Source organism: Galleria mellonella, unplaced genomic scaffold (genome assembly GCF_026898425.1).
Source record: "Galleria mellonella isolate WM207_F2 unplaced genomic scaffold, CSIRO_AGI_GalMel_v1 utg150, whole genome shotgun sequence".
NCBI classification, from domain to species: domain Eukaryota; kingdom Metazoa; phylum Arthropoda; class Insecta; order Lepidoptera; family Pyralidae; genus Galleria; species Galleria mellonella.
In genome coordinates this window covers 2,179,841-2,207,225 of record NW_026442002.1, presented here as the reverse complement: position 1 = coordinate 2,207,225, position 27,385 = coordinate 2,179,841, and the positions used below count along the sequence as shown (strand labels likewise).

The 27,385-nt window shown below is 40.4% G+C and overlaps 1 protein-coding gene across 7 annotated transcripts in view; it reads right to left on the bottom strand.

Moving 5' to 3' along the window:
- The window catches only part of LOC113513158 (uncharacterized), a 64,727-nt gene that overhangs the window by 7,750 nt on the left and 29,592 nt on the right, over positions 1 to 27,385 (bottom strand). For 6 of the 7 annotated variants that reach the window (XM_052892209.1, XM_052892212.1, XM_052892211.1 and 3 more), the window contains exons 22-42: positions 23,901 to 26,851; positions 22,988 to 23,082; positions 22,193 to 22,288; positions 21,756 to 21,857; positions 21,125 to 21,265; positions 20,709 to 20,807; positions 19,692 to 19,964; positions 19,094 to 19,284; positions 18,724 to 18,889; positions 16,965 to 17,127; positions 16,102 to 16,199; positions 15,668 to 15,856; positions 14,803 to 14,947; positions 13,624 to 13,737; positions 6,408 to 6,529; positions 5,522 to 5,653; positions 4,309 to 4,522; positions 3,403 to 3,545; positions 2,252 to 2,323; positions 701 to 787; positions 76 to 184 (exon numbers count right to left, since the gene is read on the bottom strand). In XM_052892209.1, coding sequence (XP_052748169.1) covers positions 76 to 184; positions 701 to 787; positions 2,252 to 2,323; positions 3,403 to 3,545; positions 4,309 to 4,522; positions 5,522 to 5,653; positions 6,408 to 6,529; positions 13,624 to 13,737; positions 14,803 to 14,947; positions 15,668 to 15,856; positions 16,102 to 16,199; positions 16,965 to 17,127; positions 18,724 to 18,889; positions 19,094 to 19,284; positions 19,692 to 19,964; positions 20,709 to 20,807; positions 21,125 to 21,265; positions 21,756 to 21,857; positions 22,193 to 22,288; positions 22,988 to 23,082; positions 23,901 to 26,851 — 5,702 coding nt within the window. The remainder of the gene's footprint in view (positions 1 to 75; positions 185 to 700; positions 788 to 2,251; positions 2,324 to 3,402; positions 3,546 to 4,308; positions 4,523 to 5,521; positions 5,654 to 6,407; positions 6,530 to 13,623; positions 13,738 to 14,802; positions 14,948 to 15,667; positions 15,857 to 16,101; positions 16,200 to 16,964; positions 17,128 to 18,723; positions 18,890 to 19,093; positions 19,285 to 19,691; positions 19,965 to 20,708; positions 20,808 to 21,124; positions 21,266 to 21,755; positions 21,858 to 22,192; positions 22,289 to 22,987; positions 23,083 to 23,900; positions 26,852 to 27,385) is intronic. The other variant, XM_052892213.1, reaches the window with a different exon arrangement.

Here is a 27,385-nt window from a genome sequence, read left to right as displayed (position 1 = left end):
TTACCATTCCATTAAAAAAAAGATATGTATGTATAATAAGTCGTGTGTAGTGCAGTGATGTGGTGGGGTACGTACCGGGTTGCGCGGCGGTGAACATCATCATGGCGGGGTCCGCGTTGATGACGGGCGGCGGCCGCGCCACCGGCGTCGGGGTCGCCGCCAGCTGGCTGCAGCGCCACAGTGGCTGTATGAGACAACACAACCATAAAACATGATATATAGCAACATCTATATATTATAGATACAATATTTATATATTGATTATTCAATATATATCAATACCGAAATAAGGAATCCGATCGAAATGATTTTTTTTTATACAACTTAGAATGGCAAACAAGCTGACGGCCCACCTGATGGAAAGTGGTAACCGTCGCCTATACACATGAGCAGTACCATGGACATAACAGAGTATACTGTTTCGCCCATGATACCCCCCATGCGTTGCCATTCCTGAGGACTCAGGTGTTATTCCTCTGTACCCAGTAAATTCACGCCATATCCCATCCTTCAAACTGAAACACAGCCATGCAAACACAACTGCTTCACGGTTGAAACACGAATGGGACAGAGGTGTCCAAGCAATCGACTTTTGTACAAAGTCTCCCTCTGTAATGTAATGTATCAGTTTTGGAAATTGACAGATAATTGCGGTGTTAGTGACGTCACGCTATTTAAAAGAAAACCTTCGAAGACTCACCACCGACTTGATGGAGGGCGGGTCTTTCTTCTCGGCGGGCTGCACTCGGGTCAGCGTGATACCGGGCGGCAGTTTCAAGTCAGCCACCTGAATTCGATGCATTGAAAATAATATAAAATCATTGAATCAGCTAAAAATACCACAAATAGTTGAACGAAACATACTAATGAGTATTAACATCACCATGTCACTCGTTAACAGTCCACTGCTGGACATAGGCCTACCCCACAGATTGTCATTATGGCAGTTTATCATTGGAGGGACTTTGCCAGTGGTTGTCACGCTTGGCAGGCTTAGCAATTCGTGTTTCAACCGTGAAGCAGTTGTGTTTGCATGGCTGTGTTTCGGTTTGAACGGTGGGATATGGAGTGAATTTACTGAGTACGGAGGAATAACAAGTGAGTCCTTAGGAATGGCAACGCATGGGGGGTATCATGGGCGAAACAGTATATGCGTGTACTGTTAAGTCCATGGTACTGCTCATGTCTATAGGTGACGGTTACCACTTTCCATCAGGTGGGCCATCAGCTTGTTTGCCATTCTAAGTCGTATAAAAGAAAAAAGAAAAGAATCGCAGTTTGTCTTTGGTGATGTTTTAAGAGAGACGCTGCTGCCCATCCCTGGTCCATTAAGTTTTCTTAGTCGCCTCTTACGACACCCTCAGGATAACAAAGGGTGGCCCATTTTAGCACACTTATGGAATAGACCTATTTAATTCTTTATTGTACACACCAGTTGTAAGAATATGACAGAGGTAATCAAGTGTACAAAGGCGAGCTTAACTCTAATAGAGTTCTCTTCCAGCAACACCCATAGTGGAAAGGAGTATCGAGCTGTCCAGTTCTGGAACAAACTCCCTTCCCACGTACAAGAGAGTCCCTCTATTACCTCTTTCAAGAAGAGGTTTAAATCACATTTTCTTTCCCTTGAGTAATATCTTTTTTTTTTTTCTAACTGAACTGCCAAATCTTAAAATCATTAAACGAAATTTCTAATGTAAGTAGTATATTAATTTATTTTAACATTTATTATATAAGTAGGTAGGTATTATATGTATTTATAGTGTATGTATTTATGTAATATTTTATTTAACTGTATATTTGTTTATGTATTAATAGTTGTAGCACTTCAGCTGCCCGTTAACGAGATGCTTTCTTACTGTACTGGGTTGACTGGAAGAGATCTCTGTCAGAGATAAGTCCACCCTTGCTCACAACATGTATAAATAGATTATTTTATATGTAACTTACAAGTGCAATAAATATATATATATATATATATATATATATATATATATATATATATATATATATAAATCGAATATTAGTATTTTATGCTAATATGGTATTATATGATTTATAAATTTCAAGAAACTATTTACAATGCGATAAGTTTGAAGATAGTTTTTGTAAAGCTTCACCCGGATCCTGGAACCTCATTAGATAAACCTGTACAGGCCAGATTAGACTTTATTGTATTTGTACGAGGGTTGCTTTTCGTTCAGGGTAAAGTCCCACTGTAATGTTTATAATTTATGCCTACTTAACATACCTGAACACCGCAGCTGAGCTGTTCCATGATGCTGCACGACGGTGGCTTCTCAGGCTCGTGGTTGGATTGGTTCTGAAAGTTAATTTAGTATTAGGCGTTTGTTTAGTGTTGGCGTGTTTTGAACACAGTCTATGGTTATTTATTTTATATATATTTTTTTTATTCATATTAATATTTTTTATTCATAGCCAGTTTGAATAGCTATTGTATGGACAAGAAGGCTATATTTTAATCAAATACTTGTAATCAATTTTTACATTGTATTTTATTCATAATTTTTTTTTTGTTTTCGTTCTTGTTTGTTTAAATTTTTTTGTTAACTCCTATTTTTATTTCTTTGTGTACAGCGCCTTGTATCTATCTATATTGTTGCTACTTGTGAAAACCTATTAGTGGCTTATTTTGTGATCCTAAACTGTATTTTTGGCTCTAGTGTAGCCCTGGTTTTCCTATGAATAAATAAATAAATAATAATATTATACATATAAAACAACAGCCGTGTTCCTCGTCCGTTCTTCTCAGCTGAACTTGCACTCCAAATTGAATGGTATATTAAAAAAAAAACATATTTAAAATTGCTTATTATTAAGTTTACTTGAATAACAATTATTTATTATTATTATAACATCGCTTGTAGCGCCACCTTACTTTCTCTTTGTGTAACTATTAAAACAAAATAGATCAAAAAGTCAAATGAATATTAAATTTTTTTTATGGATTACAATGGATTGGTAACCCTGCCTGACGTGGCTTGGAATACAGCTGGTTGTAGGAGAATATAAGAGAGACAAGAAGATATTACAAAATAAAAAAAAAAAACATTAACTTGTATTTTTATTATAAAATTTAGAATGGCAAACAAGCTGACGGCCCACCTGATGGAAAGTGGTAACCGTCGCCTATAGACATGAACAGTACCATGCACACAACAGAGTATACTGTTTCGCCCATGATGCCCCCCATGCGTTGCCATTCCTGAGGACTCAGGTGTTATTCCTCTGTAACCAGTAAGTTCACGCCATAACCCACCCTTCAAATCGAAACACAGCCATGCAAACACAACTGCTTCACGGTAGAAACACGAATGGGACAGAGGTACCCAAGCAAACGACTTTTGTACAAAGTCTCCCTCTATTAATATCTGTATTTACCTTTTTGCTGACCACCTCGATGGTCGTGTCCGGCGTGATGTTGATCACTTGCGGTTTCTGTTGTTGTTGTTCTTTCTTCTTCTCTTTCTTGTTGTTTTGTTGTTGGGTCTGCTTGTTTTGTTTTGTGGCCGCCGGTACTGGAACTGAGGCATATTATTATTATTATTGCAGTTTTCTACAACTTTTTTTTTTAATGGGAAATAGACAAAAGTCGTGTTGTGTTTCCATCCAAAAATCATAGACTAAAAATTATAATTATACAGTGTTTTTTTTATACCACAAATGTAGCAAACAAATGCTTGTTTAATATGTATGCATATATAAAAAAAGCAGGTGGAATTTGGGCAAGAATTGCTAGCAATAGAGACCATTGGAGGCAGTTGGAGGAGGTCCTTGCTAATAAGCAAACAGACAACAGCAATTAAATAAATAATAAGTTGTTATAAAAAAAAAGTCTGAATAAAGGCTTATATTATTATTATTATATATAAAAAACACACGGTCTTTATATATATATTAGAACAGGTCGCAAGTGAAATAGAATACAGAAAACTAAATACTAGATTGTAGCTAGTGAATTGAAACTCCATATGTTGTCTGTAAGAGATCGCTTCTAGCGACAAGGCCACCTTTTGTATATGCACATTCTGTATAAATACTCCTTGTATACATCTCTACTGTGCGCAATAAATAGTTTATTATTATGTCACTTTGACAACACAAAAGAGAAGATAATGTAAGAAGAAAGTACAAAATAGACGAAGAAAGAGAAAAGCGAGGGCAAGAAAAAAAGATACGATAATAAAGTGGACAATGGAAATAAACATTATGTTACTTAACTGTGTACAATAAATCCATAGACAAATGGGAGCACATGTTTGAAACAAGCTTACAAAACGGACTCACCGTTCTTCTCCTGTTTATTCTCCTTCCCTTTCTTCTGTTCCTTCTCTTGTTTCTTGTTCTCCTTCTTGTCCTCCTTCTTGGGCGGTTCCTTTTTATTGTCCACCTTCTTGTCCGCCTTCTTGGCGGGCTCTGGTTTGGGCGGCTCCGGCTGTTTCTTGGCGTCCTTCTTACTTTTGGCTTCCCGTTGTTGTCTCTTTCTTTCTTCTTCTTCCGCCTTTTAAATATTACAAATAAAATATAAATTTAAATATCAACTTGTTGTGATAACAAAGGTGGCAAACGAGCATGCAGCGCGCCTGATGGTAAACGGTCACTGTAGAATATAGACGCCTGCAACACTAGGGGTGTCATGTCATGTCATTTATATGTCACTTTGTTACTGCACTGAGTTTTGTTTATTACTAACTTAACTACTTTATTAAAAATTTCCTTTGGAAAAACCACTCTATATCCTGAGGGGATAAAAAACATTGCTATAAAAACATTTTAAATTTCCTATCACTGATAAGAATTAGCAGCGAACTTTGTAAAAGCCCGTCTTTTAATAATAATAATAAATAAAACTTTTTTTTTTAACATAATCCGTTTTATGTTATCATCAAATTCTCTTAAGAATTGACAGACATGATGAGATAAAGATATTATTTATACTTGTAATAAATCTGTAGAGAGGTCAATTCTATACATGAAATATATTTCCAAAATAACTATCAGCGGGTGATTAGTGATCGATACTGATGACAAAAATGCAATCAGTAAAATTTTTGTCTGTCTGTCTGTCTGTATGTTCGTTATAGAAACAAAAATTACTCGACGGATTTTAAAGAAACTTGGTACAATTATTCTTCATACTCCTGGACAGGTTATAGTATACTTTTCATCACGCTACGATCAATAGGAGCAGAACAGTGAAGGGAACTGTTGGGAAAATGGGAGAAGTTACTCCATTTTTATTTTAAGCTTCCGTCGCGTGTGCAGCCTTAATAGCCACTTTTTAAAATGTTAAAATGTCCACCTGTACGACGCGGGGACGGGCCGCTAGTATATTATATATATATATATATATATATAAAGATAAGGAATTGCCAATTCGCCTGCCAAGTGTGGCAACTACTGGAAGAACTTCCCAATATAGGGAAGCCTAGTTCATATGATGACGTATGGGGCTGTAGCTTATTTGCCATTTCTGTTGGTTAGAAATACCTCTACATACCTGCTGTTTGGCCAACAGCTTCCTCTGTTTCTTGGACAGCTGCTGGACGGGCTCGGCGGCCGGCGGCGGCTGACTCTTCTGCTGTTCTTTGACTTTTGTTTCGACCTTCTGTTGCACTTCTTTCTGCTTCTTCTGTGTGACACAAGTGACAAACTTTTATAGTGTAGCTACACTAGTGGTTCTGGGGCAAGGAAGAAATTGTTGATGTGGTGAGTGCGAAAGCGAACCCATGTCTCCGACATATGGCACCTCGAGGGTATATCGTCTGGTTTTTGGACTCCCACCTTATGGGGGGATTCCCACAGTACCCATTCACCTTCCACAAGGTGTATGGGTCTGCATAAAGCATTTTCCAGGCGTTAAAAAAAAATAGGGAAGAAATTGTTAGTAGGGAGTGTTAGTAATGGAGGTTTATCAGCTTCATTATTAGCAATAAACCCTATCAGGTCGATCTCCACGCGGTTCCTCCTGGAAACCATTGAGGTTAATTCTTGATGGGCTTACTGACATGTCATCCTCACCTATCATCCCTCACTGACCTGACAGCATATATTGCTAGCAATGGGATTAGCACTTCGCATAACTAACAATCCCTTCCCCCGACCCAATTTTTTTTTTGGGTCATAATGTAACCCCGCCTGTGCTATCAGTATACATTGGCGGGGCACCAGTGAGAGATGATAGGTATGATAGGTGACGATAAAAGCAGGTCAATTAGCCTATCGTGACGAATTCCCCTAGAATTAACCACGATGGTTTCCAGGGGGAACCGCGTGGAGTTCGGCCTGACAGGGTGTATTGCTAGCAATGGGTCAGTTAGACCCCATTACTAACAATCCCTTCCTCCCCTGAGCTGATAGAGTTATGATGCAAACTTGCAAAATACCTTCTCTTTATTGGACCCCTTGGCGAGCTGATTGATATGAGCCAACGCCTGCTCCCAGGTCTGCTTGCGCTGGTTCTCAGCAGGTTTCTGCGCCGGTTGCTTCTCCTCGCGAATGTTCAACTCTGCAAATATATGGATTTAAAATTAGTAAAATTAAATCTATTACCAAAATGACAAAACTGCATGATGGATTAGAATTTTGTATCTATTTATTTATTCATAGGAAAACCAGGGCTACACTACAGCAAATAGATACAGTTTTAGGATTACAAAATAAGCCACTAACAGGTTTTCACAAGTAGCAACAATATAGATACAAGGCGCTGTACACAAAGCTACCAAAATACAAGTTAACAAAAAAAAGTGAACAAACAAGAGAGAATATATAAAAACAAAAATTAAAAAAAAAAATTATGATAAGTAAAATACAAATTAAAGATTAAATGTAAATATTTGACCAAAATATGACCTTTTTATCCATACAATAGTAATTAAAACAGACTATGAATAAAAAAAAATTTTTACTTTATATTATTATAAATATATAGTCGTCCTCCGTGGCGCAGCGGTCAACACGCCTGCCTGCGACGTGGAGGCCCCGGGTTCGATCCCCGATCAGGTCATGATGGAAAACGATCTTTTCCTGATTGTCCTGGGTCTTGGATGTTTATCTATATATGTATCTATTATAAATATAGTACCGTTGAGTTGGTATCCCATAACACAAGTCTCAAGTTTTGAGGCGGGCCTGTGTTTCTGCTCCTAGATTATAATTTCAGAAGCACAGATACAGGCCTACCCTATCTCCTCCTTCAGAGGGGGTAGGGGGGCGTGGTCTTGAGGGAGAGCGCAGAAGTCGTGTAGATCCTCAAGGCAAGTGCGGTAGACTAGCCTTCACGAGGTTGCCGCCTTGTCTGGTCTAGTTCCTTAAGAAATAGACGTAACTAAAACTGCCGTGCGTCCAATGCAGGGATGGAGAGGTCATGTCCTTGCGTGTTCATCATCAAACAAGACTGATGGTGGATAGTAATGACCTCCCGCGTGTTTGTGCCGTGCGCGGAGACCCGTACGGAGGGATGAAGGAGTCCTGGAGAGTGCAGCGGTGTGCCGGCGGTAGTTGTACGCTGCTCACAACACATCTCTTCGGTCTGGATTTCCTCTCAAACGGGCGGTCGTGGAGTAGCTAACCACGATCAATCGGCTGCGACATCCCATAAGCGGGCTGTCAAGGGAGGATCGGCGATTTGGGGAGGGGTAGTCGGCGCGGCACGGCGTCTCGAGGTGGAGCCTATGGCATTGTCTCGTGCCGTAGGTGCGCTCTTGATGCTTTGCTGCGTGCAGATTCACCTTCTTCTCATGTTGGTGGTCCTATACCAAGGGAGTAGCTCTGGCGATCATTCGTAGAACGAATGACGTCCCCGACGTGAGGGCTCCGTGGCGGGTGGAGAGCTCCTGAGGTGAATAAAATCAAACAACCTCATGGATAATGAGACGAATAAAGCAACAACAAAACCAATAACACAGGCTGCGTCTTTGAATGCGCCTGAACATCAACTACCAAAGGCTGCGTCGTCAGATGCGCCTAAACTTTCAGAACAAAGGGTTGCGTCTCAGGATGCGCTTAAGCGACAACCGCTCAAAGCTGCGTCCTCCGATGCCCCTGAGTCTAAAAATGCTAATGATGCGCCGAGAAAGGCTGCGTCCAAGGATACGATGGGGAGGGTAGCGGTACGGAATGCGCCAACCCAGGCAGCGTCCCGAGATGCACCATCCACGTCGTTGTCCAAGGATGCGCCATGCAAGGCAACTCCCTCTACCCGACCAAGGACGGCTACTACAACGGTGGAACCAAGGAAAGACGCACTCCGAGATGCGCCAATTAAGGCTGCGTCAAAGGAAGCGTCCTCCAAGGGAAAACCAGTGGTGCTGACCGAGGCTGTGACGGAGGGTTTGTCCTCAAAGGCTGCGTCAGAAGCAGAAACAGGCTATCCAACGATGGATATGTCATCCCTTAAGGATGCCATACAATCACCATCGAACTCAACCTGGACAACAATAACTAAACCAATGTCGGCCTCTAAGAAGCGGCGCCTTAAAGCCAAAGCGAAGGCAGCGGCACAGTGTGCATTGGCAGCAGATGCTGCGAGGCAGATCGCGGGACCGAGTTCTCGCCCAGTGGAAACCAAACCAGTAGGAGAGGTAACAATGGGCGGGACCACGGCACTTGCGTCTGTCGGTGCGAGTGCTGCGCCTTCCATAGGCATACGCAAGCGCAGCATGAAACCAAGAGGTCGTAAGAAATCAGGTAATAACCAACAAAAACCAGAGTCGAGGGCGCAGAAGCGTGCACGTCCAGAGGATTCTGTAACACCGACTGGGGTGGGTAAAAAACCCAAAACCAACAAACCCCGAACGGTGAGAGGAACCGCTGCGTCGTACGCTGAAGCGGCCGCAACCTTCATCGCTAACGAGCTCTGCGTTGCTGTCATGATGGAACCTTTCTCTGACATGACGCAAGAGCAAGCTGAAGGTATTCGGCAAGAAATAGAGGACAAGCTTCGGGATGAGCTCATGGCGGAACCGGATGCTTCCCTTGAAATTGAACCTAACGATATAAGGTTCCGAGGCAGAGCACATTTTGCGGATGGCGTCCTCAAAACCTGGTGCGAGGATGCTTTTACGCTAGCCTGGCTTAATCGGACCGTCCAAAACATGGCCTCACCGATAGCTAATTCAAAATTAGTTGTCAGGCCACAATCAGCTATCCCAAAGAAAGTACCGTGTCTGCTTTTCGTACCAGGTCATACTGGCGATTCAGTTGCATTACGGAAGCTTTTGGCGCGGCAGAACCGCAACTTGAATATCAACTCCTGGACACTGACACACGAGAGGGCGAGATCGGATCCACCAGGAACCTGTCTGTTCTTCCGGGTGCCGGAAACGGATGTTAATCTGTTAAAGGCCCAGGACAGAAGATTATACTACCTCATGGGGAACATTTATATTCGGTTTCTGGATAAAGATGCATCCCCAGAACCCAATACAAACCCCACGCAACAACCGGAGGAGGCGCGAGCCCTGACGCAGTGCGTGACACCTAAGGCGACATTGTCGACAAAGGAAGCTGCGACCGTGTCTGGGCACGCGGAACCCCCGATTGCGATGGAGGTGCAAAATTTACCTTCTCCGAGATCTATCTCGGATGAAGAGTGCTTTCCGGAAGGGGGAGAGAGTGAAACCAGCGATGGTGTCCTTTACTCCTCCCCTCTTCGGGAAGACTAAAATAATACAGACCAACCTCCAGCACAGCCAAACTGCAACGGCTTCCTTACGCAGAGTGCTGGAAAACAACACACAGACCATATCGCTGATCCAAGAGCCGTGGATCAGGAAGAACAGGATATGTGGTCTTGGAAACAGCGGAGGAAAACTTCTTCTAGACACCTCCGTAAGTAACCCGAGAACATGTATACTAGTACCGAAACATGTACCAACATTACTAATCAACGAATTCTGTTCAAGGGACCTGACAGCAGTCAGAGTAACTAGAACAGATCAGCATCTCCCGGATATTGTCCTTGCCTCCGCATACCTGCCGAGCGACGAGGACATACCAACTCCGGAGCTCAACCTACTGGTCGAGTTTTGTGAGAGGGAGAAGCTGGATCTGGTCATCGCTGCCGACTCCAACGCACATCATACCCTTTGGGGTAACGGCAAGTCCAACAACAGAGGTGAGGAAATGCTGCATTTTATTTTTAGTAATAACCTTACTCTAATTAACAAAGGTTCTGAACCTACCTTTATAAACGCTCGATCACAAACTATTATAGATCTAACTCTAACGACTGTTGGTATTTCGGAATCCATTTGCGACTGGCATGTATCCAATGAAATATCATGCTCAGACCATAGATGGATTCGATTCTCCATTAATATGGAGTTACCCAAACCACAGCCTAGACGTATACCTCGAAGGACTGACCGACATAAGTTTCTTAAACTGGTCAGGGAAAAATTCGACAATCAACTGCCACTATCAGATGATTTAGCGGTAACAGATCTGGATAACAGTGCAAACTACATCACATCCATTTTAACCTCAAGCTATGAACAGTCCTGTGTCCTAACCACACCACAGTATGGAGGGAGACAACACTGGTGGTGTCCGAAATTGGAAAGACATCGTCGTAAGTTAAGGAAACTGTTTAACATAGCCATGAACAAACGGTCACAAGAAGACTGGAACAAATACACAACATCCAAAAAACAATATAAGAAACTCATACGCCGGAGAAAGCAAGAATGCTGGAGGCGTTTCTGTACAAACATAGAAAACAATAACCAGGCGATTAAAGTAAAATCATGTCTCTCTAATGAGAAAGATCATACAATAGGTTGCCTTAAGAAACCTGATAATAACTATACAAAGAACGACACAGAAACAACCGAATTGCTACTAACCACACATTTTCCAGGTTTCCAGACTACTGCTGAGTGGTCATGGGAACCATATAAGGAAAGGGAAACCAGCAGCTCGGACTGGGAAGTGGCAAACAGAGTTATAGATAAAGAAAAACTACTATGGGCAATCAGTACCTTTTTACCATTTAAAGCGGCAGGCCTGGATGGAATATTTCCAGCCCTTCTGAAATGGAGCGGGAGCATCATAGCTGACTATTTAGTACAGCTGTTCCGAGCGTGTATAGCTCACCGCTACATACCTTTGAAATGGCGTGAGGTAAAAATTATATTTATTCCTAAACCAGGTAGAGGAAATTACACCGTGGCCAAATCCTTTCGACCGATCAGTCTCACCTCGTTCTTTTTGAAAACTTTGGAGAGACTATGTGACAAAGAGATTAGATGCCAAGTCTCCTTGTGTAAACCTTTACACCCTAACCAACATGCTTACAGTGAAGGCAAGTCAACAGAATCGGCACTTCATAACGTAGTATCTCGAATAGGCAACGCATTGCAATCGAAGCAGCCAACCTTAGGTGCATTTATAGACATCGAAGGGGCATTCGACAAGACAAACTTTGCCAGTATAAGTCGGGCACTAGCTACACATGGAGTAGAAATAACACTTAGAGAATGGATACATAACATGCTTAAACAACGAGCTATACAATTTACTGTAAATACTACCACACGAGGAATCGTCGGTAGGGGCTGTCCACAAGGCGGCGTACTGTCACCACTATTGTGGAATATAGTCGTAAATGAACTCATAATAGAGCTCAACGATAACAGCCTCTACACGGTAGGTTATGCGGATGACATAGCTGTACTTTTAACAGGAAGCTTCGAAAGTACTCTGTGTGATCGCATGAGAGTAGCTTTTGACATAATTGAGAGATGGTGCGTACAGCATGAACTCTCTGTTAATCCTACAAAAACAGAATTAATCATGTTCACAAATAGAAGAGTTACATGTCCTTACAGGCTACCAAAACTCTTCAATACGGAACTGAAACTTAAGGAAGAAGTCAAGTATCTTGGCATAATACTAGACAGTAAATTGCTTTGGAATAAACATCTTGACTATAAACTTAACAAAAGCACAATTGCATTCTACCAGTGCAAAAAGATGCTAGGAAATAAATGGGGCCTTTCGCCAAAAATAACTCTATGGCTGTACAGGGCTGTAATCAGGCCAATGTTGGTCTATGGTGCACTAGTTTGGTGGCCGAGGACAAAACTATCGACCACTGCCGCCAAACTAAAAAGCTTTCAGAGACTGGTTTGCTCCTCTGTCAGCGGCTGCATGAAAACAGCTCCTACAACAGCAATAGAGTTGGCCCTTAACATAACACCCCTAGACCTGCACATACAGCAGGAAGCGGCCTTAGCCGCTATCCGACTAATGCATCTGGATCTATGGGGTAAAAATCACTACAGTCCCCACACTGCTATTCTGAACCAGGCAATCGAATATCAACCTTTGATTGCGGCTCCGTGTGACAGGACTCATAATCATTATATATTTAACAAAAAATACCAAGTACAAATAAAAGAAGAGGAAAAGGATCAATCCGGTGTACATGAATTACGCATATACACCGATGGCTCCAAAACTGAGAACGGTTCAGGAGCTGGAGTCTTTTCCTTAGACCTTAATATAAACATGCACATACCGCTTGGCGACCACAGCTCAATTTTCCAATGCGAATGTGTTGCAATAACCGAGGCTGCTGCAGTTGTACATAAGCTAGGAATAAATGGTTATAGCATTAGATTCTTATCCGACAGCGCAGCAGTACTAAAAACATTAAGAAACAACAAGACAAACAACAAACTAATAATTGAATGCCACCATTCACTGGATAGGATATCTTCCAATAACCGTATTATCCTCCAATGGATAAGAGGGCACAGTGGATCTTATGGTAACGATGCCGCAGACGAACTAGCTAGGAAAGGCTCAGGAACGAGGGTGGTAGGCCCGTATCCACTCCTTCCTCTTCCATTCTCACAATTTCGAATGTGGATTCGTCAAAGATCCTCTGACATACAAAACCAAAGATGGATACAGGCTACTGATTGCAGACAATCAAAATTGGCCGTACCTATGTTGAATCAACGACTATCAAAACGTTTATTACATCTAGACAGAAAAAACCTCAAAACAATGATAGGGACAATAACGGGTCATTGTCCATTAAACAAACATCTATACACAATAGGAGCCACAGACAGCCCTCTATGTCGAGGCTGTTTCAACGCCGAAGAAACGGCAGCTCACGTAATCCTGGAATGTGAGGCTGTGGCCTATCAACGTTTAGAAATCCTCGGAACGGTGAGGTCGCTCCGTGAGGCCTGTGAAGAACCCAGGAAACTTCTGCGCTTCTGGACGGAGCTAGGTTGGCTGCACTAGCCACGACTCATACGCACAATGGCCCAAATGAGAGGCTAAGTGCGGAAAATGGAGTCCCTTTCACATTCACATTCACATTCAACACAAGTCTCGAACTTACTTTGGGGCTAGCTCAATCTGTGTGATTTGTCCGTATATTACTATTAATGTGAATTGTATTGTAAATGTAATTATTGTTTTTTTTTTTAAATCAATATTATTTTATATAGTAATTATTATAATTATAAATTGACATGTATCATAAGAATCTGTAACAGATGTATATGATTGATTGATTAAAATACGCTCTTAATAAAGCAAATTAATTTAAAACTATTAGTTGGGCGCAGCGCCGACCTTGCAGGAGATGCGCGAGCGGCGCGTGGTTGCGCTGGCCGGGCAGCGACAGCGTGACGGCGCCGTCGCCGGCCGACCGCCGCACGCACACCATGCCCGACCCGTCCGCCGCGCCTGCGCATCCAAATTTATTATTTACTACACTTTAGATGCAAAGCGTCTAAAACATGATACAATGGATTCTAAACAAACTTAATGTAAATTAAAAATTTAATTAAATTAAATATATTTATTGGAACTGTAACAGACCGTTGTTGGAAAATGTTTTTATGGTAGTTATCAAAATGAAACGGACACTTGCAAGACACTTTTTTAATCAATTTCCAAAACATTACAACAAATAACAACTCGCGCACACACGTGTCACGGGACAATCGTTCGGCGCATGCGCGCCGGCATTAATTCAATCAAACGCTAACAGATGGCGCTAGTGGTTACAATTATAATATTTTACGAGGTGCGAGGTGCGTCGCTTACAGGAACTATAAAAAATTACAATTGTAGGGTAGCGTACGATAACAGCCACATTAGTTAAAAATAACTGTGTTGACAGCCACGACACAGTTATTTTTAACTAATATTTTTAATTTACATTATTTTTATTTAGAATCCATTGAATCAGGTTTCAGACGCTTTGCTTCTAAAATTTTTTTTATGCAACTTAGAATGGCAATCAAGCTGACGGCCCAACTGATGGAAAGTGGCAACCGTCGCCTATAGACATGAACAGCACTATGGACATAGCAGAGTATATTGATTCGCCCATAATATCCACTATGCGTTGCCATTCCTGAATATCCTTGAATAATATAGTTGCCATATCCCACCCTTCAAACCGAAACACAGCCATGCAAACACAACTGCTTCACGATAGAAACACGAATGGGACAGAGGTGTCCAAGCAAACAAGTTTTGTATAAAGTCTCCCTCTGATGAGGAAAATGGAAGGTTGTAGAGCTTCTGGTAGTAATAGTGGTGGTTAATCCTCGAGTGTTGGCAATCACACACATACTAATGGTAGTAGAATTAAACAAAATAATTCTAAACAAATAACCAGTGTGATTATAATTTGGGAAAGAATATGTAATTATTTATACATGATGAAATAAATAAATTGAGAACGATGTCCTATTGCAAATTAATACAAAATCCTTTAAAAAATTAAAAAATAAAACTCACTAATAAACGTCGCCTGCTTCTGTTTGTCCTTGTCCAGCAGGTGCATCTGTCGTTGCTGCTGCAACTGTTGCTGTTGCAACTGTTGCTGTTGTAACTGTTGCTGTTGTTGCAACTGTTGTTTCTGCATCATAGCCGCGTGCTCTAACTGTTGCGGACAGACAATTTGTTGTTACAATTTTAGAACTTCACATATTTTGTATGAAGTACTATATACAAGCTAAAAACACGGAATTACATAGGAGTAATAAAATTGACAATACATAGCAGCCTAGTGTATAGAAAATGTTATACGGTCGTATAACCTTACCAAATTCAGATACAACCCGCTTGCATACTTTCTACATAAACTGTGTCGAATATATAATCTAGTAATGTAAAATTTGTCATTGACATATCAAACATTTCCGATACACTAGCCTGCTATGAATTGAGAAAAATAGCAACCGATAGTGTTCGTCCTCTTTTTACGAATTATATTCGCATAAGAAGAAAGGAGGCAACCATATTATTTACAGTTGTTATTTTATCATTCTTTCTATGTAATTCCTTGTTCTTAGTATACACAGAGAATAAAAAAAATTGACATGAGTTATCCATCTTTTACCCGTGTTGTCCGAGCATAGAATAGGCCACCTCCTTCCTTCCTCGTAAATGTCGTTAGAGGCGACTAAAGTAACTTAACAGTAGAGGGATGGACAGCAGTATCTCTTTTAAAATCATCTCTAAAAGCCAAACCCGCCTGCCAAGCATAACTATTAGCAAATCTCCCTTTATAGGAAAGACTTGTTCAGCAGTGGACAGTAAACGGTTAAAATAATGACAGTAGCATGATTACATTGAAGGATGCGTATTGGAGAATACTTACATGTTGTTTCTGCAATTGTTGCTCCTTGATTTGTTGTTGTTCCTTCATCTGTTGTTGTTGTAAATGTTGTTCCTTTTGTTGTCTTGTTTCCGGTTCGGCCTGCAGCGCCCGCGCCTCCGCCAACTGTTGGTCGCATTGCTCCAATCGCTTGGTCCATTCTTCCACTAATTGATCAGCTAATTCGATCTCCTGGATAAAGAAAAGAACTTTAGATATATTTAGGTAACACAGAATGATATAAATATTATAATTTGTATGCTTAATATATTTTTAATAGATAATAATTGCATAGTAACTCCGCCTGCGCTATCGGTATACACTGGCGGGACACCAGTGGGGGATGATAGGTGAGGATGTAGCAGGTCAGTTAGCCCATCTTGACGAAATCCATTTATTCACCAATTCATTATCACCCATTAAAAAATATATTGTACCTCGACAGTATTGTTGATAAGGGCAGACAGACCGCCTATTTTCTCCGCCATCACAACCATTTTCGCCTCCTGAGCTGGGGTCATCTTTTGTCTCTTTCCTGAAAAAAGAAAAAAAAATATATTACCCACTGTAAATATATACATTTTTTTTAATATAAATCTTTGGGTGTAAACCTGTGACTTTTTAGTTATACATGTTAATATTATTTATTTAAAAAAAAGTTAAAATTGTTCTGAAACATAATTAGTTTGGTGCCTGATCTCCGTTAATACGAGAATTAGGCACCAAACTTTATTCATGCAAGTACTATTGTTGTTGGTACTTATTGTTGGTAAGAAATATTTTTATTACTTTTTAAAAACTTAAAAATTTTGTAAATTGTAAGTTTTGATTCTTCTGACTCAAAAGATTGATGATTCCTGGTATTTTATTTTAATGGGTGAAAATGGAATGGAATCCTCGCTTGCGCTATTGATACATTGGTGGGGTACCGGTGAGAGATAATAGATGATGGTGAAAAACGACAGTTAGCTCATCGTGAAGAATTCAACAATAAATTGGTCACGGTGATTTCCAGAGTTTCACGTGGTGGTCGACCTGGCTGTACTACAATACACTTTGTGCATTGTTAGCAATACACTCAGTCAGGTCGAGCTTCTCGCGGTTCCCCCTGGAAACTATCATGGTTAATTCCTGATGAATTCATCATGACGGGCTAACTGGCCTGTTTTCATTCTCATCTATCACCCTTCACTGGTGCTCCGCCAGCGTATCCCGTTAGCGCAGGCGGGGTTACCATTCCATCATCAGCCCCGGGCGGTTTCGCAGCGGCGGCAGTGAGCGGTGGTGGAGCGGTGGTTACCCTTCTTCTTGCAGGGCTGGTGGTGCGCGAGGCGCGCGTCGTGCAGCCGCCGCTTGGTGGCGAGCTGCGTGGCGAGCGCGGCCTGCAGCGCCGCCACGTCCCTCCGCACCCGCGCCAGCTCCGCCTCCAGCGCCGCGCGCTCCTCCACCAGCCGCATCTCCATCTGCACCACACCTCGGCATCGTCATCTTCATTGTTCACATGCCATCCGATTGCATTACAGGAGGCTCTCCCCAACGCGTATTGTTTTTTTTATACAACTTAGAATGGCAAACAAGCTGACGGTCCACCTGATGGAAAGTGGTAACCGTCGCCTATAGACATGAGCAGTACCATGGACATAACAGAGTATACTATTTCGCCCATGATACCCCCCATGCGTTGCCATTCCTGAGGACTCGGGTGTTATTCCTCTATACCCTGTAAATTCATTGCCATATCCCACCCTTCAAACCGAAACACAGTCATGCAAACACGAAGCTTCACGGTTGAAACACGAATGGGACAGAGATACCCAAGCAATTGACTTTTGTACAAAGTCTCCCTCTGGTAAAAACAATTGTACAATGTTTACAGTTAAACTTAACCCTTCTTTGCATGATTGTTTTTTTTTTATATTATAGTTTAAAGATATAAAACACAAAGCAATAATTATCGCTAACAATTTGCTTTAATCGAAACACGTCAAAAATGAAATGACCGCACGAATGACATAACAACATGCTTGTACTAAATGCAAAATCCCCATTTCCCCAAAAAAAGTTTGAGTTTCCCACAAAAATCCCCATTTACAAAATGATCCGCCATTTATTGAATTCATTTATTACAAAAAAAAATGTGATAAATGAAGAACCGCTCGAGCGATTTTGTGCAAACTTCACGTAAACCATCTACTAAATAGTCCGAACAAAGCCTAAACACTTGGTTTGGATCAGTGAGCCCGTTCTTGAGTTATAAAATCACAACGAAAAGTGGTATTTATATATATATATATATATATATATATATATATATATATATATATATATATATATATATATATATATATATATATATATATATATATATATATATATATATATAGAAAATAAATAATTATAATACAGTGATACCTCGATATACGAGTGTTTTGAGACACAAGCCGCCGAACGAGCGATATTTTGCTTCGAGATGTGACCAAGATTTGAGTCACGAGGGATCGCACACTACACCGCTGCACGCGACCCCAACATGCGGGCTGGATGTTGGTGTCTAACAGTTTCTCCCACCTCAGACTAACACTTAACAAAAACAACTGAGGTGGTTTTTTGGAGAGTACGAATTAATGGCATTTCAATTAATTTCAATGGGAAAAACTGCTTTGAGATACGGGCAAGATTACAGAAACGACTCTTAAGTGGAGTTACCACTGTAACAATATAGTTATTTATCTATATATTTGCAAAAGATGCTTTTTTAATTATACAGCACTATCATACCTACTTGTACAACAATTAGTCCATTACCTTAAGGTTGTCTTGAAAAGATTGCTCTCAGCAATAAGACCGCCTCACTGTACATATACAATTGTATCGTTGTGTTTGTAAATTGTCTTGTTTATTCCCTATATTGTACAATGCAAATAAAGTATACTTATTCATTAAATTTAATTCAAACTTCACTTGCGGCATACAAATCATTGATTGAATAAATAAATTAGTATTAACAATTCCCCCTGCCTTAAAAGCCGTATAGTATACAGTGAGTATTAACGTCATACCCGTTTGCCCTTCTGTCGCAGTTTTTTCGCTCGCTTTTTGCCGCGGTCGACGTGTCGCGCGGGCCCCTCGATGTACTGCAGTAAGGCGTCCAGGTCGCGCGGGTCGGCCGTCCGCGGACACCCCCGTCCGCCGCCGCCTCCACCACCGCCGCGCCAACACGATCCGCTGCCGGCCAAAATTAATAAATTATATTTTTATATAATCAGGAATAGGAAACAAGGTGACGGCCTATGTGGTGGAAAACGTGTTACCGTTTTGAGAACTTCAAAGTTTATACCACAGTACCAAGTAATATTTCCATTTTAGTCCTTCGGACCGGATAATACAGTGGCAAAAAGTGAACAATCGATAAAAAAATTTGGAACTTACCCAGAACACCCAGAGGACGTAGAATAAACACTGGAGTCTCTACTCGACAGTGACATCGCATTTCTCTGTTGTTGTGGTCTACTTTGTCTTTGTTGCTGTTGTTGCTGTAACTGTTGTTGTTGCTGCAACTGTTGTTGCTGTTGTTGTTGTTGTTGTTGCAACTGTTGAAGTTGTTGCTGCTGCTGTTGTAACTGTTGATTGAAGAGATAAAAAATATTTTATTATAACTATTTACGGTAGCTCCGTCCGTGTAGCACTAGTGGTTTTCATGTATGAACTATGAAAAATCCTTGCCAACATCATAATAACAGGAAATGTAATTTAAAACTAGCTTTTACCAGCGACTTCGTCCCACGTAGACGAAATTACCGGGCTATGTTCACTAATCGTGATAAGTAGTAACTTTTGTCCTTCTCCACCTCTCATACATAAAGTAGATGTATATATACAAAATTTAATAGTAATAAAAAAGTTAGCAGCAAAATTTATCGTAAAGAAATATATTTATACTTTATTTTCATTTTTTAATTACATATTAATTTTTAATTATAATATTTATTTTGTTGTAAATGTTTTATATTGTTGTAAACAATCTCACCTGTTGTTGTTTTAGTTTTATGAGCTGTTGTTGTTCCGCGGTTAGTGTCGGCTTGTTGTGCACAGGCAAATCGTATGTCGGCTCATTCTTCTGTTGTAAATTATTTCTAACCTGTTGTTCTCTCATTTGCTGTTGTTGTTGTTGCGTCAGTGTCGGCTTCTTGTGTATCGGTAAGTCGTATATGGGCTCAGGTTTTTTCTGTTGTTGCGCGGTTTGTTGTTGCAACTGTTGTTGGAGCTGCTGTTGCTGCTGCTGTTGTTGTTGTTTTATTTGCTGTGAGTGACATAATTATATGGTTATCACTTTTTTTTTAGTACAATTTCAATGTCTTATAATTACTAGTTACAATTTTTAATTACTCCTCTCCATCCAAAGGTTGCCTGCAAGAGATCGCTTTTAGCGATAAAACCGCCCATTGTTTTCTCATTGTAATCATTTCTTGTAATTGTTTGTATCTATAATAAGTTTACTATTGTAATCTTATGGAGGAAACAATAAAGGGTATATATCTATCTAGTTATAGATACATCTAAGTATTCTGAGATAACCACTGTCTATAGATGACGATTTCCATCCACTCTATATCGGGTATGCCGTCAGTTTTTTTGGTCGTTCTAAGTTCTATCTATAAGGTCCAACAGTCACTAGTACTCACAGAACAAACTCTGTTTGGTTTTTTTTTTATACAACTTAAAATGGTAAACAAGCCGACAGGCCACCTGATGAAAAGTAGTAACCGTCACCTATAGACATGAGCAGTACCATGGACATAACAGAGTATACTGTTTCACGCATGATACTCCCCATGCGTTACCATTCCTGAGGACTCAGGTGTTATTCCTCTGTGCCCTGTAAATTCACTGCCATGTCCCACCCTTCAAACTGAAACACAGCCAAATACAACTGCATCACGGTAGAAACACGAATGGGACAGAGGTGGCCAAGCAAACGACTTTTGTACAAAGTTTCCCTCTGGTGTTTTTACAGTATCGTAATAGTTACACTATTATAACTTGCCTGCAGTCGTATTTGCTCGACGGTTTGCTGGCTCGCCTTATTGTCCGGATTCACAGTGGGCGGCACGTTCACTTGTATCGGGACAGTGCTTTGTAGCGTCTGTAATACGATTATATTTATTAAATTTCTTTTCATTAAAAAAAACTCTGGTGTTTTTCCGGCATAGGTAGGTAGGTAGTTAGTTCCGTCCACGCCTTTCCTTTCCGTGGGTGTCGTAAGAAATGACTAAGAGAAGGCGAGGGATGGGCATCAGCGTCCCTCTTAAAACATCTCCAAAGCCCAACTGCGGTTGCTAATCCGCCTGCCAAGCGTGGCGACTACTGAATTGAAATTCATTCTGTAGTTTTTGCGTGAAAGGGTAACAAACATGCATCAATACATTCTTGCAAAATTTCGCATTTAAAACATTAGTTCACCTTAGCTTTATTTTCCGGTTTCTCGGTGACCACCATCTTGGCCATCTTGTCTGTGAGCTGCTTCTGCTGGTTGTCTATGGACTGTCGCCTTTGCTGCGCTTGCGCCGATGTCAGATTCGGCGGCAGTGTCTTTGGTAGGGCCTGAATTGGTGAAATTTTTACTGTATCAAAATTTGTTTTCTCTAAAATAAGTTATAGACAATGATGTGATTTTAACCGACTTTAAAAAGAAGACAGTTCTCGAATCGGTTATATTTTTTTATATTTTAAGTTTGTAACTTAATAACCCCGTCAGTTGTGAACCATCATGACAGTTCAAGAGTAAATCATTAATGTTGGTTGTTGAGGGGTTGAATCTCACTGCCAACAATATAACACCTAGGTCGAGCTCCACGTGGTTTCCCCTGGAAACCATCCTATTAAATTCTAGCAGATTCGATTCGATAGGACAACTGGCCTGAGTTCTTTCATCTTCATCTAGTTTCCCCACCATTGAATAACGTTAGCATAGACGTACCATTCCAATTTCACTCATAAAAAATACTGTACTGCTTTTCATCCTCATTTATCATACATTCCATCCTCATCAAGGTCTCCCTCTCATAATAATGCAGTGTAAACAGAATCTTACGGGAGGCTTGGGCGTCGGCTGCGGAGGCTTGCTCTGCTTGGGCTGGTCCGCAGGCTGCGTCTGGACCGCCGCTTGTTTCTTCTCTGGGGTCTCTTGCTCGCCCTGGACAAATTGTACAAATACACCTTTGTTCCATTCGTGTTTCAACCGTGAAGCAGTTGTGTTTGCATGGCTGTGTTTCGGTTTGAAGGGTGGGATATGGCGTGAATTTACAGGGTACAGAGGAATAACACCTGAATCCTCAGAAATGGCAACACATGGGGGCTACCAAGGGCGAAACAGTATAATCTGTTATGTCTACGGTACTGCTCATGTCTATAGGCGACGGTTACAACTTTCCATCAGGTGGGCCGTCAGTTTGTTTGCCATTGTAAGTTGTATAAAAAAAAAAACTTGACACCAGAGGGCGTCACCGTGACACAATTAATGACACTTACATTGGTCTTACACTGCTGCTTCTTCTTGTTGAGTATTGAACGCAGTCTTTCGCGCGTCTCGTTAAAATTCCTCGGCACAGGCGTGGTTAGTGGAGGCTGCAAGCAATGAAGGCATACAATATATTACAACACAGGGGTAAACGAGCATGCGGCTCACCTGGTGGTAAGTGACTACCGCCGCCCATGATCACCCACAACACCAACAGCATTGCAGGTGTGCTGTCGGCCTTTTAAAAAGGAATATGCTCTTTTCTTGAAGGTTATGTTGTCGTATCGGTTCGGAAATACTGCTGCTGGAAATTGATTCCAAAGAGTGGTTGTGCGTGGAAGAAAGTGCCTTGAAAAACGCACGGTGGAAGACCGCCACTCGTCGAGATGATTGGGATGAAACTTTAGTTTGTAGCGGGTAGTACGATGGTGAAAATCAGCAGCAGGTATCAATCCGAACAATTCCTCAGAACACTCCCCATGATAAATTCGATAGAAGTTTTTTTTATCTAAAAGGATATTTAAGTATAACCTACAATTTTAAGGCAATTAAACACTTGCGAGAAAGTTCTGTCGCAGGGCCTTTATTATGTTAAATGGATCGCTAAAGCAAATAAATAGTTCATTTTATTTTAATAAATCATCCAAAGGTTGCCTGCAAGAGATCGCTCTTAGCGATAAGGTCGCCTATTGTTTTCTCACTGTGATTATTTCTTGTAATTGTTTATATTTATAAGTTTACTATTGTAATCTTACGGAGGAAACAATAAAGAGTATCTATCTATCTATTTATCTATGAATACTCACCGCGTGCCCGAACACTGTACAGTAGCAGCAAGTGCACGGCTGGTCGGCGGCGCCGTCGCCCGCGCAGCCGCCGTTGCCGGTGGGCGAGTGGCCCACTGTTGGACACAAATCATGTAGCTACATATATTATGTAGATACGGTTTGAGCTCTCAAAACAATTGTAATTTTACCGACTTCAAAGAAGAAGGACATTCTCAATTTGGTTATAGTTTTTTTTTATGTTTGTTACCTCAATATTCAGTCATTTATAAACCGATTTAATTTTTTTTTTATCTGAAAGGGTACACTTTCAAATTCGTGCCATAAAACATGCGTGGATGAAATGGTAGTCGGAGATTGTAATCGGCTAACATGGAAGGTTGCGCATATACATACTAATGGTAGCGGAATTGAACAAAATAATTCAAATCAAATAACCACTAAGTCTCTAATTGTATTTATGAATTCCTGCTGCCATTCTCTTTTACATGCGCATAATTCATAAGACAGTACATTCTAACTTAAAACAAGATTCACTGTACTCATATCGTTTATGGTAGAGAAGGACATAGGCTACTTATTATCTCTTTCTATCTATCAATATATCCCGCACACGTAGACAAAGTCACGGGGTACATACTTTGGCCACAACAGAATATCAGTGTTTTGCTCTTTTTAGGGCAAAGCAAAAAGCTGAGTTGCTGGCCATTTTGTATTACTGTGGCACACGTATGAAGAAAAAAAAATTGTTACTAATTTTATGCATTCTGATTTTGTTTTTGATTTTTTTTTTTTAAATTTCTTGTACATGCATCTTTTTTCACTTTGCATTTGTGTCTTTTGCTGTTTGTGTGCTGTAAGTAATGCAAATAAATTATCTATCTATCTATCTATACTTATCATCCATAAAAAATATACACACACACACACGTACCTTTGCACACATGTTGCTGATGAGTCGTGCTCTCGCACTTGGCCTGCGGCTTCGCTTGCTTCGTCGCCGGCTTAGGTTTCACTTCCTTCTTCTTCTCTTCTAATCCACTCTTGCCCTTCATATCGTAACACTGCTTCACTATATCCCCTAGACACACCGAGTTCGAATCCGCGTCCTTGCACGAACTACACACACAATCGTTGGTCCATTTGCAGTCAGACTTTGGCGTATCACAGGCGTCACTCTCCGACTTACTCTGTCCATTTTTGACCATATTCTTAAAAGCTACAGCGTTTAATGTCTGCTTCGCGTTTCTCAACGCTTGAGCCGAATATTTAGCTAACAATTCTGGATTCTGTGAACCTATCACTGACAGTTTCTCCTTCTCCTTCTCTTTACTGTCACTCTCTTCCACTTTCAAAGTCTCTTCTATGTCTTCGTCTAGAAATTTCGCGTCAATACTTGAACATATCGATATGACGTGCTTTTTATATGTCTCCGGCACGGGTATGCCTTGCGTTATATAAGATTTGATGGTGTAAAAACTATCTAGTAAGGACTTCTCGCCTTTAGACGTTAGTATCGCCTCGCATTTCGCCAGCAACGCTTCGTTCTTCGACTTCTTATCCTCTTCCTCTTTCTCTTTCTCCTTCTCGTCCTTTTTAACCGGCTTCGATTCCGGCTTCTTCACTACTCTAGTATTAGATTTCCCTATTATCTTACTGAGGCCCTTAGCGGCCAATATCTCGCCTTCGCTGGCGTTCGTTTGATTCTGAACACATTTGGTTGGTGGTGTCAATTTGGAAAAGGCTTCTTTCAATTTCTCCTCGAGTTGTTCTAACCTATAAAGCATAACTAACCACTCGTCACCTGTCAAAACTTTCTTAGGTAACGTCTCCATGTATAACCTATTCATCTCCCTTAACCTCTCAACGAAATAGTCTTTTTTCTTTTCATAAGATAAAGTACCGAAGTCTGGTAGATTTTCAGTCTTTTTTACAGGCAACCCTGTAAGTTCTTGTATAACATTCGCAGCTATTTCGGGATCTAGCAGTATCCAGCCGGCTAGCTGTTGCGATTCAGAACACCGTTTTATTACATCTACGTATTCAAATTTAAGCCCTTTCACCGTTGTCTTTTTATCATGCGACATCTTGGATAATTTCATTATAAGTAAATCGAAAGTGTTCCCCGCTGACGTGCTTAATATTTTTGTGATTTGTTGTAAGGATTCTTTAGAAGCACTGTTCTCACTATCGGAGTCTTTTAAATCTTTATTTTTTCTTAACTCATCAATTTTCTCTATGATTTTATCTGTTTCGTTACAACATTGTTTACCAGCTAAATCTTGGATGTAACTATAAAATTTATCTAACATGGCTTCTATTTCGTTCTCAAGTAACTCAACCGGTATACTCTTGAACTTCGTAGCTACGTAATGCTTCCAAGAATCGAATCTAGATCTGACTAAGTCCCTCAGCTCGTCCATACTTAAAGCATCTTTCACTGAATTGTCAAACAACGAGGAAGCTTTCGAGTACATTTCCGAATTTATACTATTTTTGGGTAATGAGAAAATATCACCGTCTTCTTCTAGACATTTCGCTAAAACAGGACTCTTGTTCTGTTTTAAATATTCAAATACCTTATTAATAACAACTTGAGCAGATATAGAGAATAACAGATCATTGAAGTCTTCTTTATTATTAGTTTTATTTTTCATTAAATTCTGTAAATCTTTTTCGTCTTTCAACAATTCCGTAATGTCTTGAGTGTCCAATTCAAAAGTCATCGTGCCTATAAATTCGTCATTTTTCCGTCTATTGGTTTTTCTTTTTGCTGTATTTTTAGTTACTTTAATACTATCCCTATTCTTATTCAATTTCAGTTCCCTTATTTGTTTTAAAGTCTCCGGAGTTAATTGAGCTTCGTTATTTACATCGGGCAGTGAGCTCATTATAGACGCAAACTCTGGCAGTTCGAAGGAGGCGTTAGCAAATTCAGTCAACTTGGTGGCAATTTCCGGCATATTCGCTAGTATTTGTGGCATGTTTTCTACAAACTCGGCTAATTTTGTATTAGCCACGTTGATATCTATAGGTTCATCTGTGTCAATTTTCTCTAGAAACTCTGCTGAATTCTTGTCTAAATTCATCATTACTTCGCATATTTGCTCTAAGGACAATGAGTTCTCGTCTTTCTCTTTATCTTTATTAATACTATTATAAGAATTTATAATATTTTGGCATTCCTCCATGGCTTTCTTGATTTCGAGTCCAAATGTAACATACTTATAAATATTTGGATCCTTATTATCAATTGTTTGATTCTCTATTTTTATGTCTTTTTCATTCTCTTCTTTAACCAATACAGGAGTTCGCCTAGCGTTTAACGGTACGTTGATTTCAGGGGCTATTTGCGATTGGAAATCTATGTTTTCAGTTTTAAAATCGTTGCGTTGTAGGAATTTGTTGACTGTTAACAATCTTTGACTCGGTTTCGGAGTATACACTGGTAACGGTTCCGAATTTGTTGGTGATGTCTCTTGAAGGGGAGGACTGACAGATTCAGGATACTTAGTTTCAGTTTCCTGATCGTTCGTTAGAGCGAAATTTGCAAATTTGGCGAGACACTCTTTCATATCTTTGCACAGTTCTGTCTCTCTTTCGCCTACTATCGTTTCTGTGTCGCTTATATTGTCCTCTCTTTCTAGGGGAAACGCCTCGGGGGGTTCCGCTTCGGATTTCTCTACATCATCTTTCAGATCAATGGATTTACAACAGCCAGAGTCGTGTTTTAACATTTGCAACAGTTTGTGGGATTTTGAGAGCGGCAAGGGTGTTTTTAGTTTCCGTTTCGCGGCGGTGGTGAGACGCGCTAGTTTCGGGCTTGCGGTGCGCTTTTTGCGATGTGGCAAGTCTTCCACTACCGTTATGTTATTTTCTGGTAAGCTGTCAAATGAAATATTATTATATTTTACAACATTGATTGAAATCAACTAATTTTCTTGAAGTATGTCTAGCAGAGAGAGAGAGGGTCAAGTAGTAGAACATCGATGTCTTTTTTTATTAATTTTTGACGGTATTTAGAATATCCAACAAGCTAACGGCACACCTGATGAAAAATGGCAACCGAATAGACATGATCAACACCGTGACATAACCACATAGATTACAAGGTAACTCATAGCACTTAGCGTTACTATCCCTCAAGACTATGGCGTTATATCTCCAGATCCTATAATTTAACTACCATATACCACCTATCTAACCGAAACAATCATGTAAGCACAGCTGCTTCATGGCAAAAATATAGACAATGGTATTAATGCAGACAATTTTTATTTATTTCCTTTAGTAAATGGAATGGATGGTAGGATAGTGAGTTGTCTTCTAGTGATCTGTCCAGTTCTTAAGTAACTATATACGAATAAGAAACCCCGGCTTCCCGAGCCAATGCAATTTGGACCAGTATCCTCTTTGCAA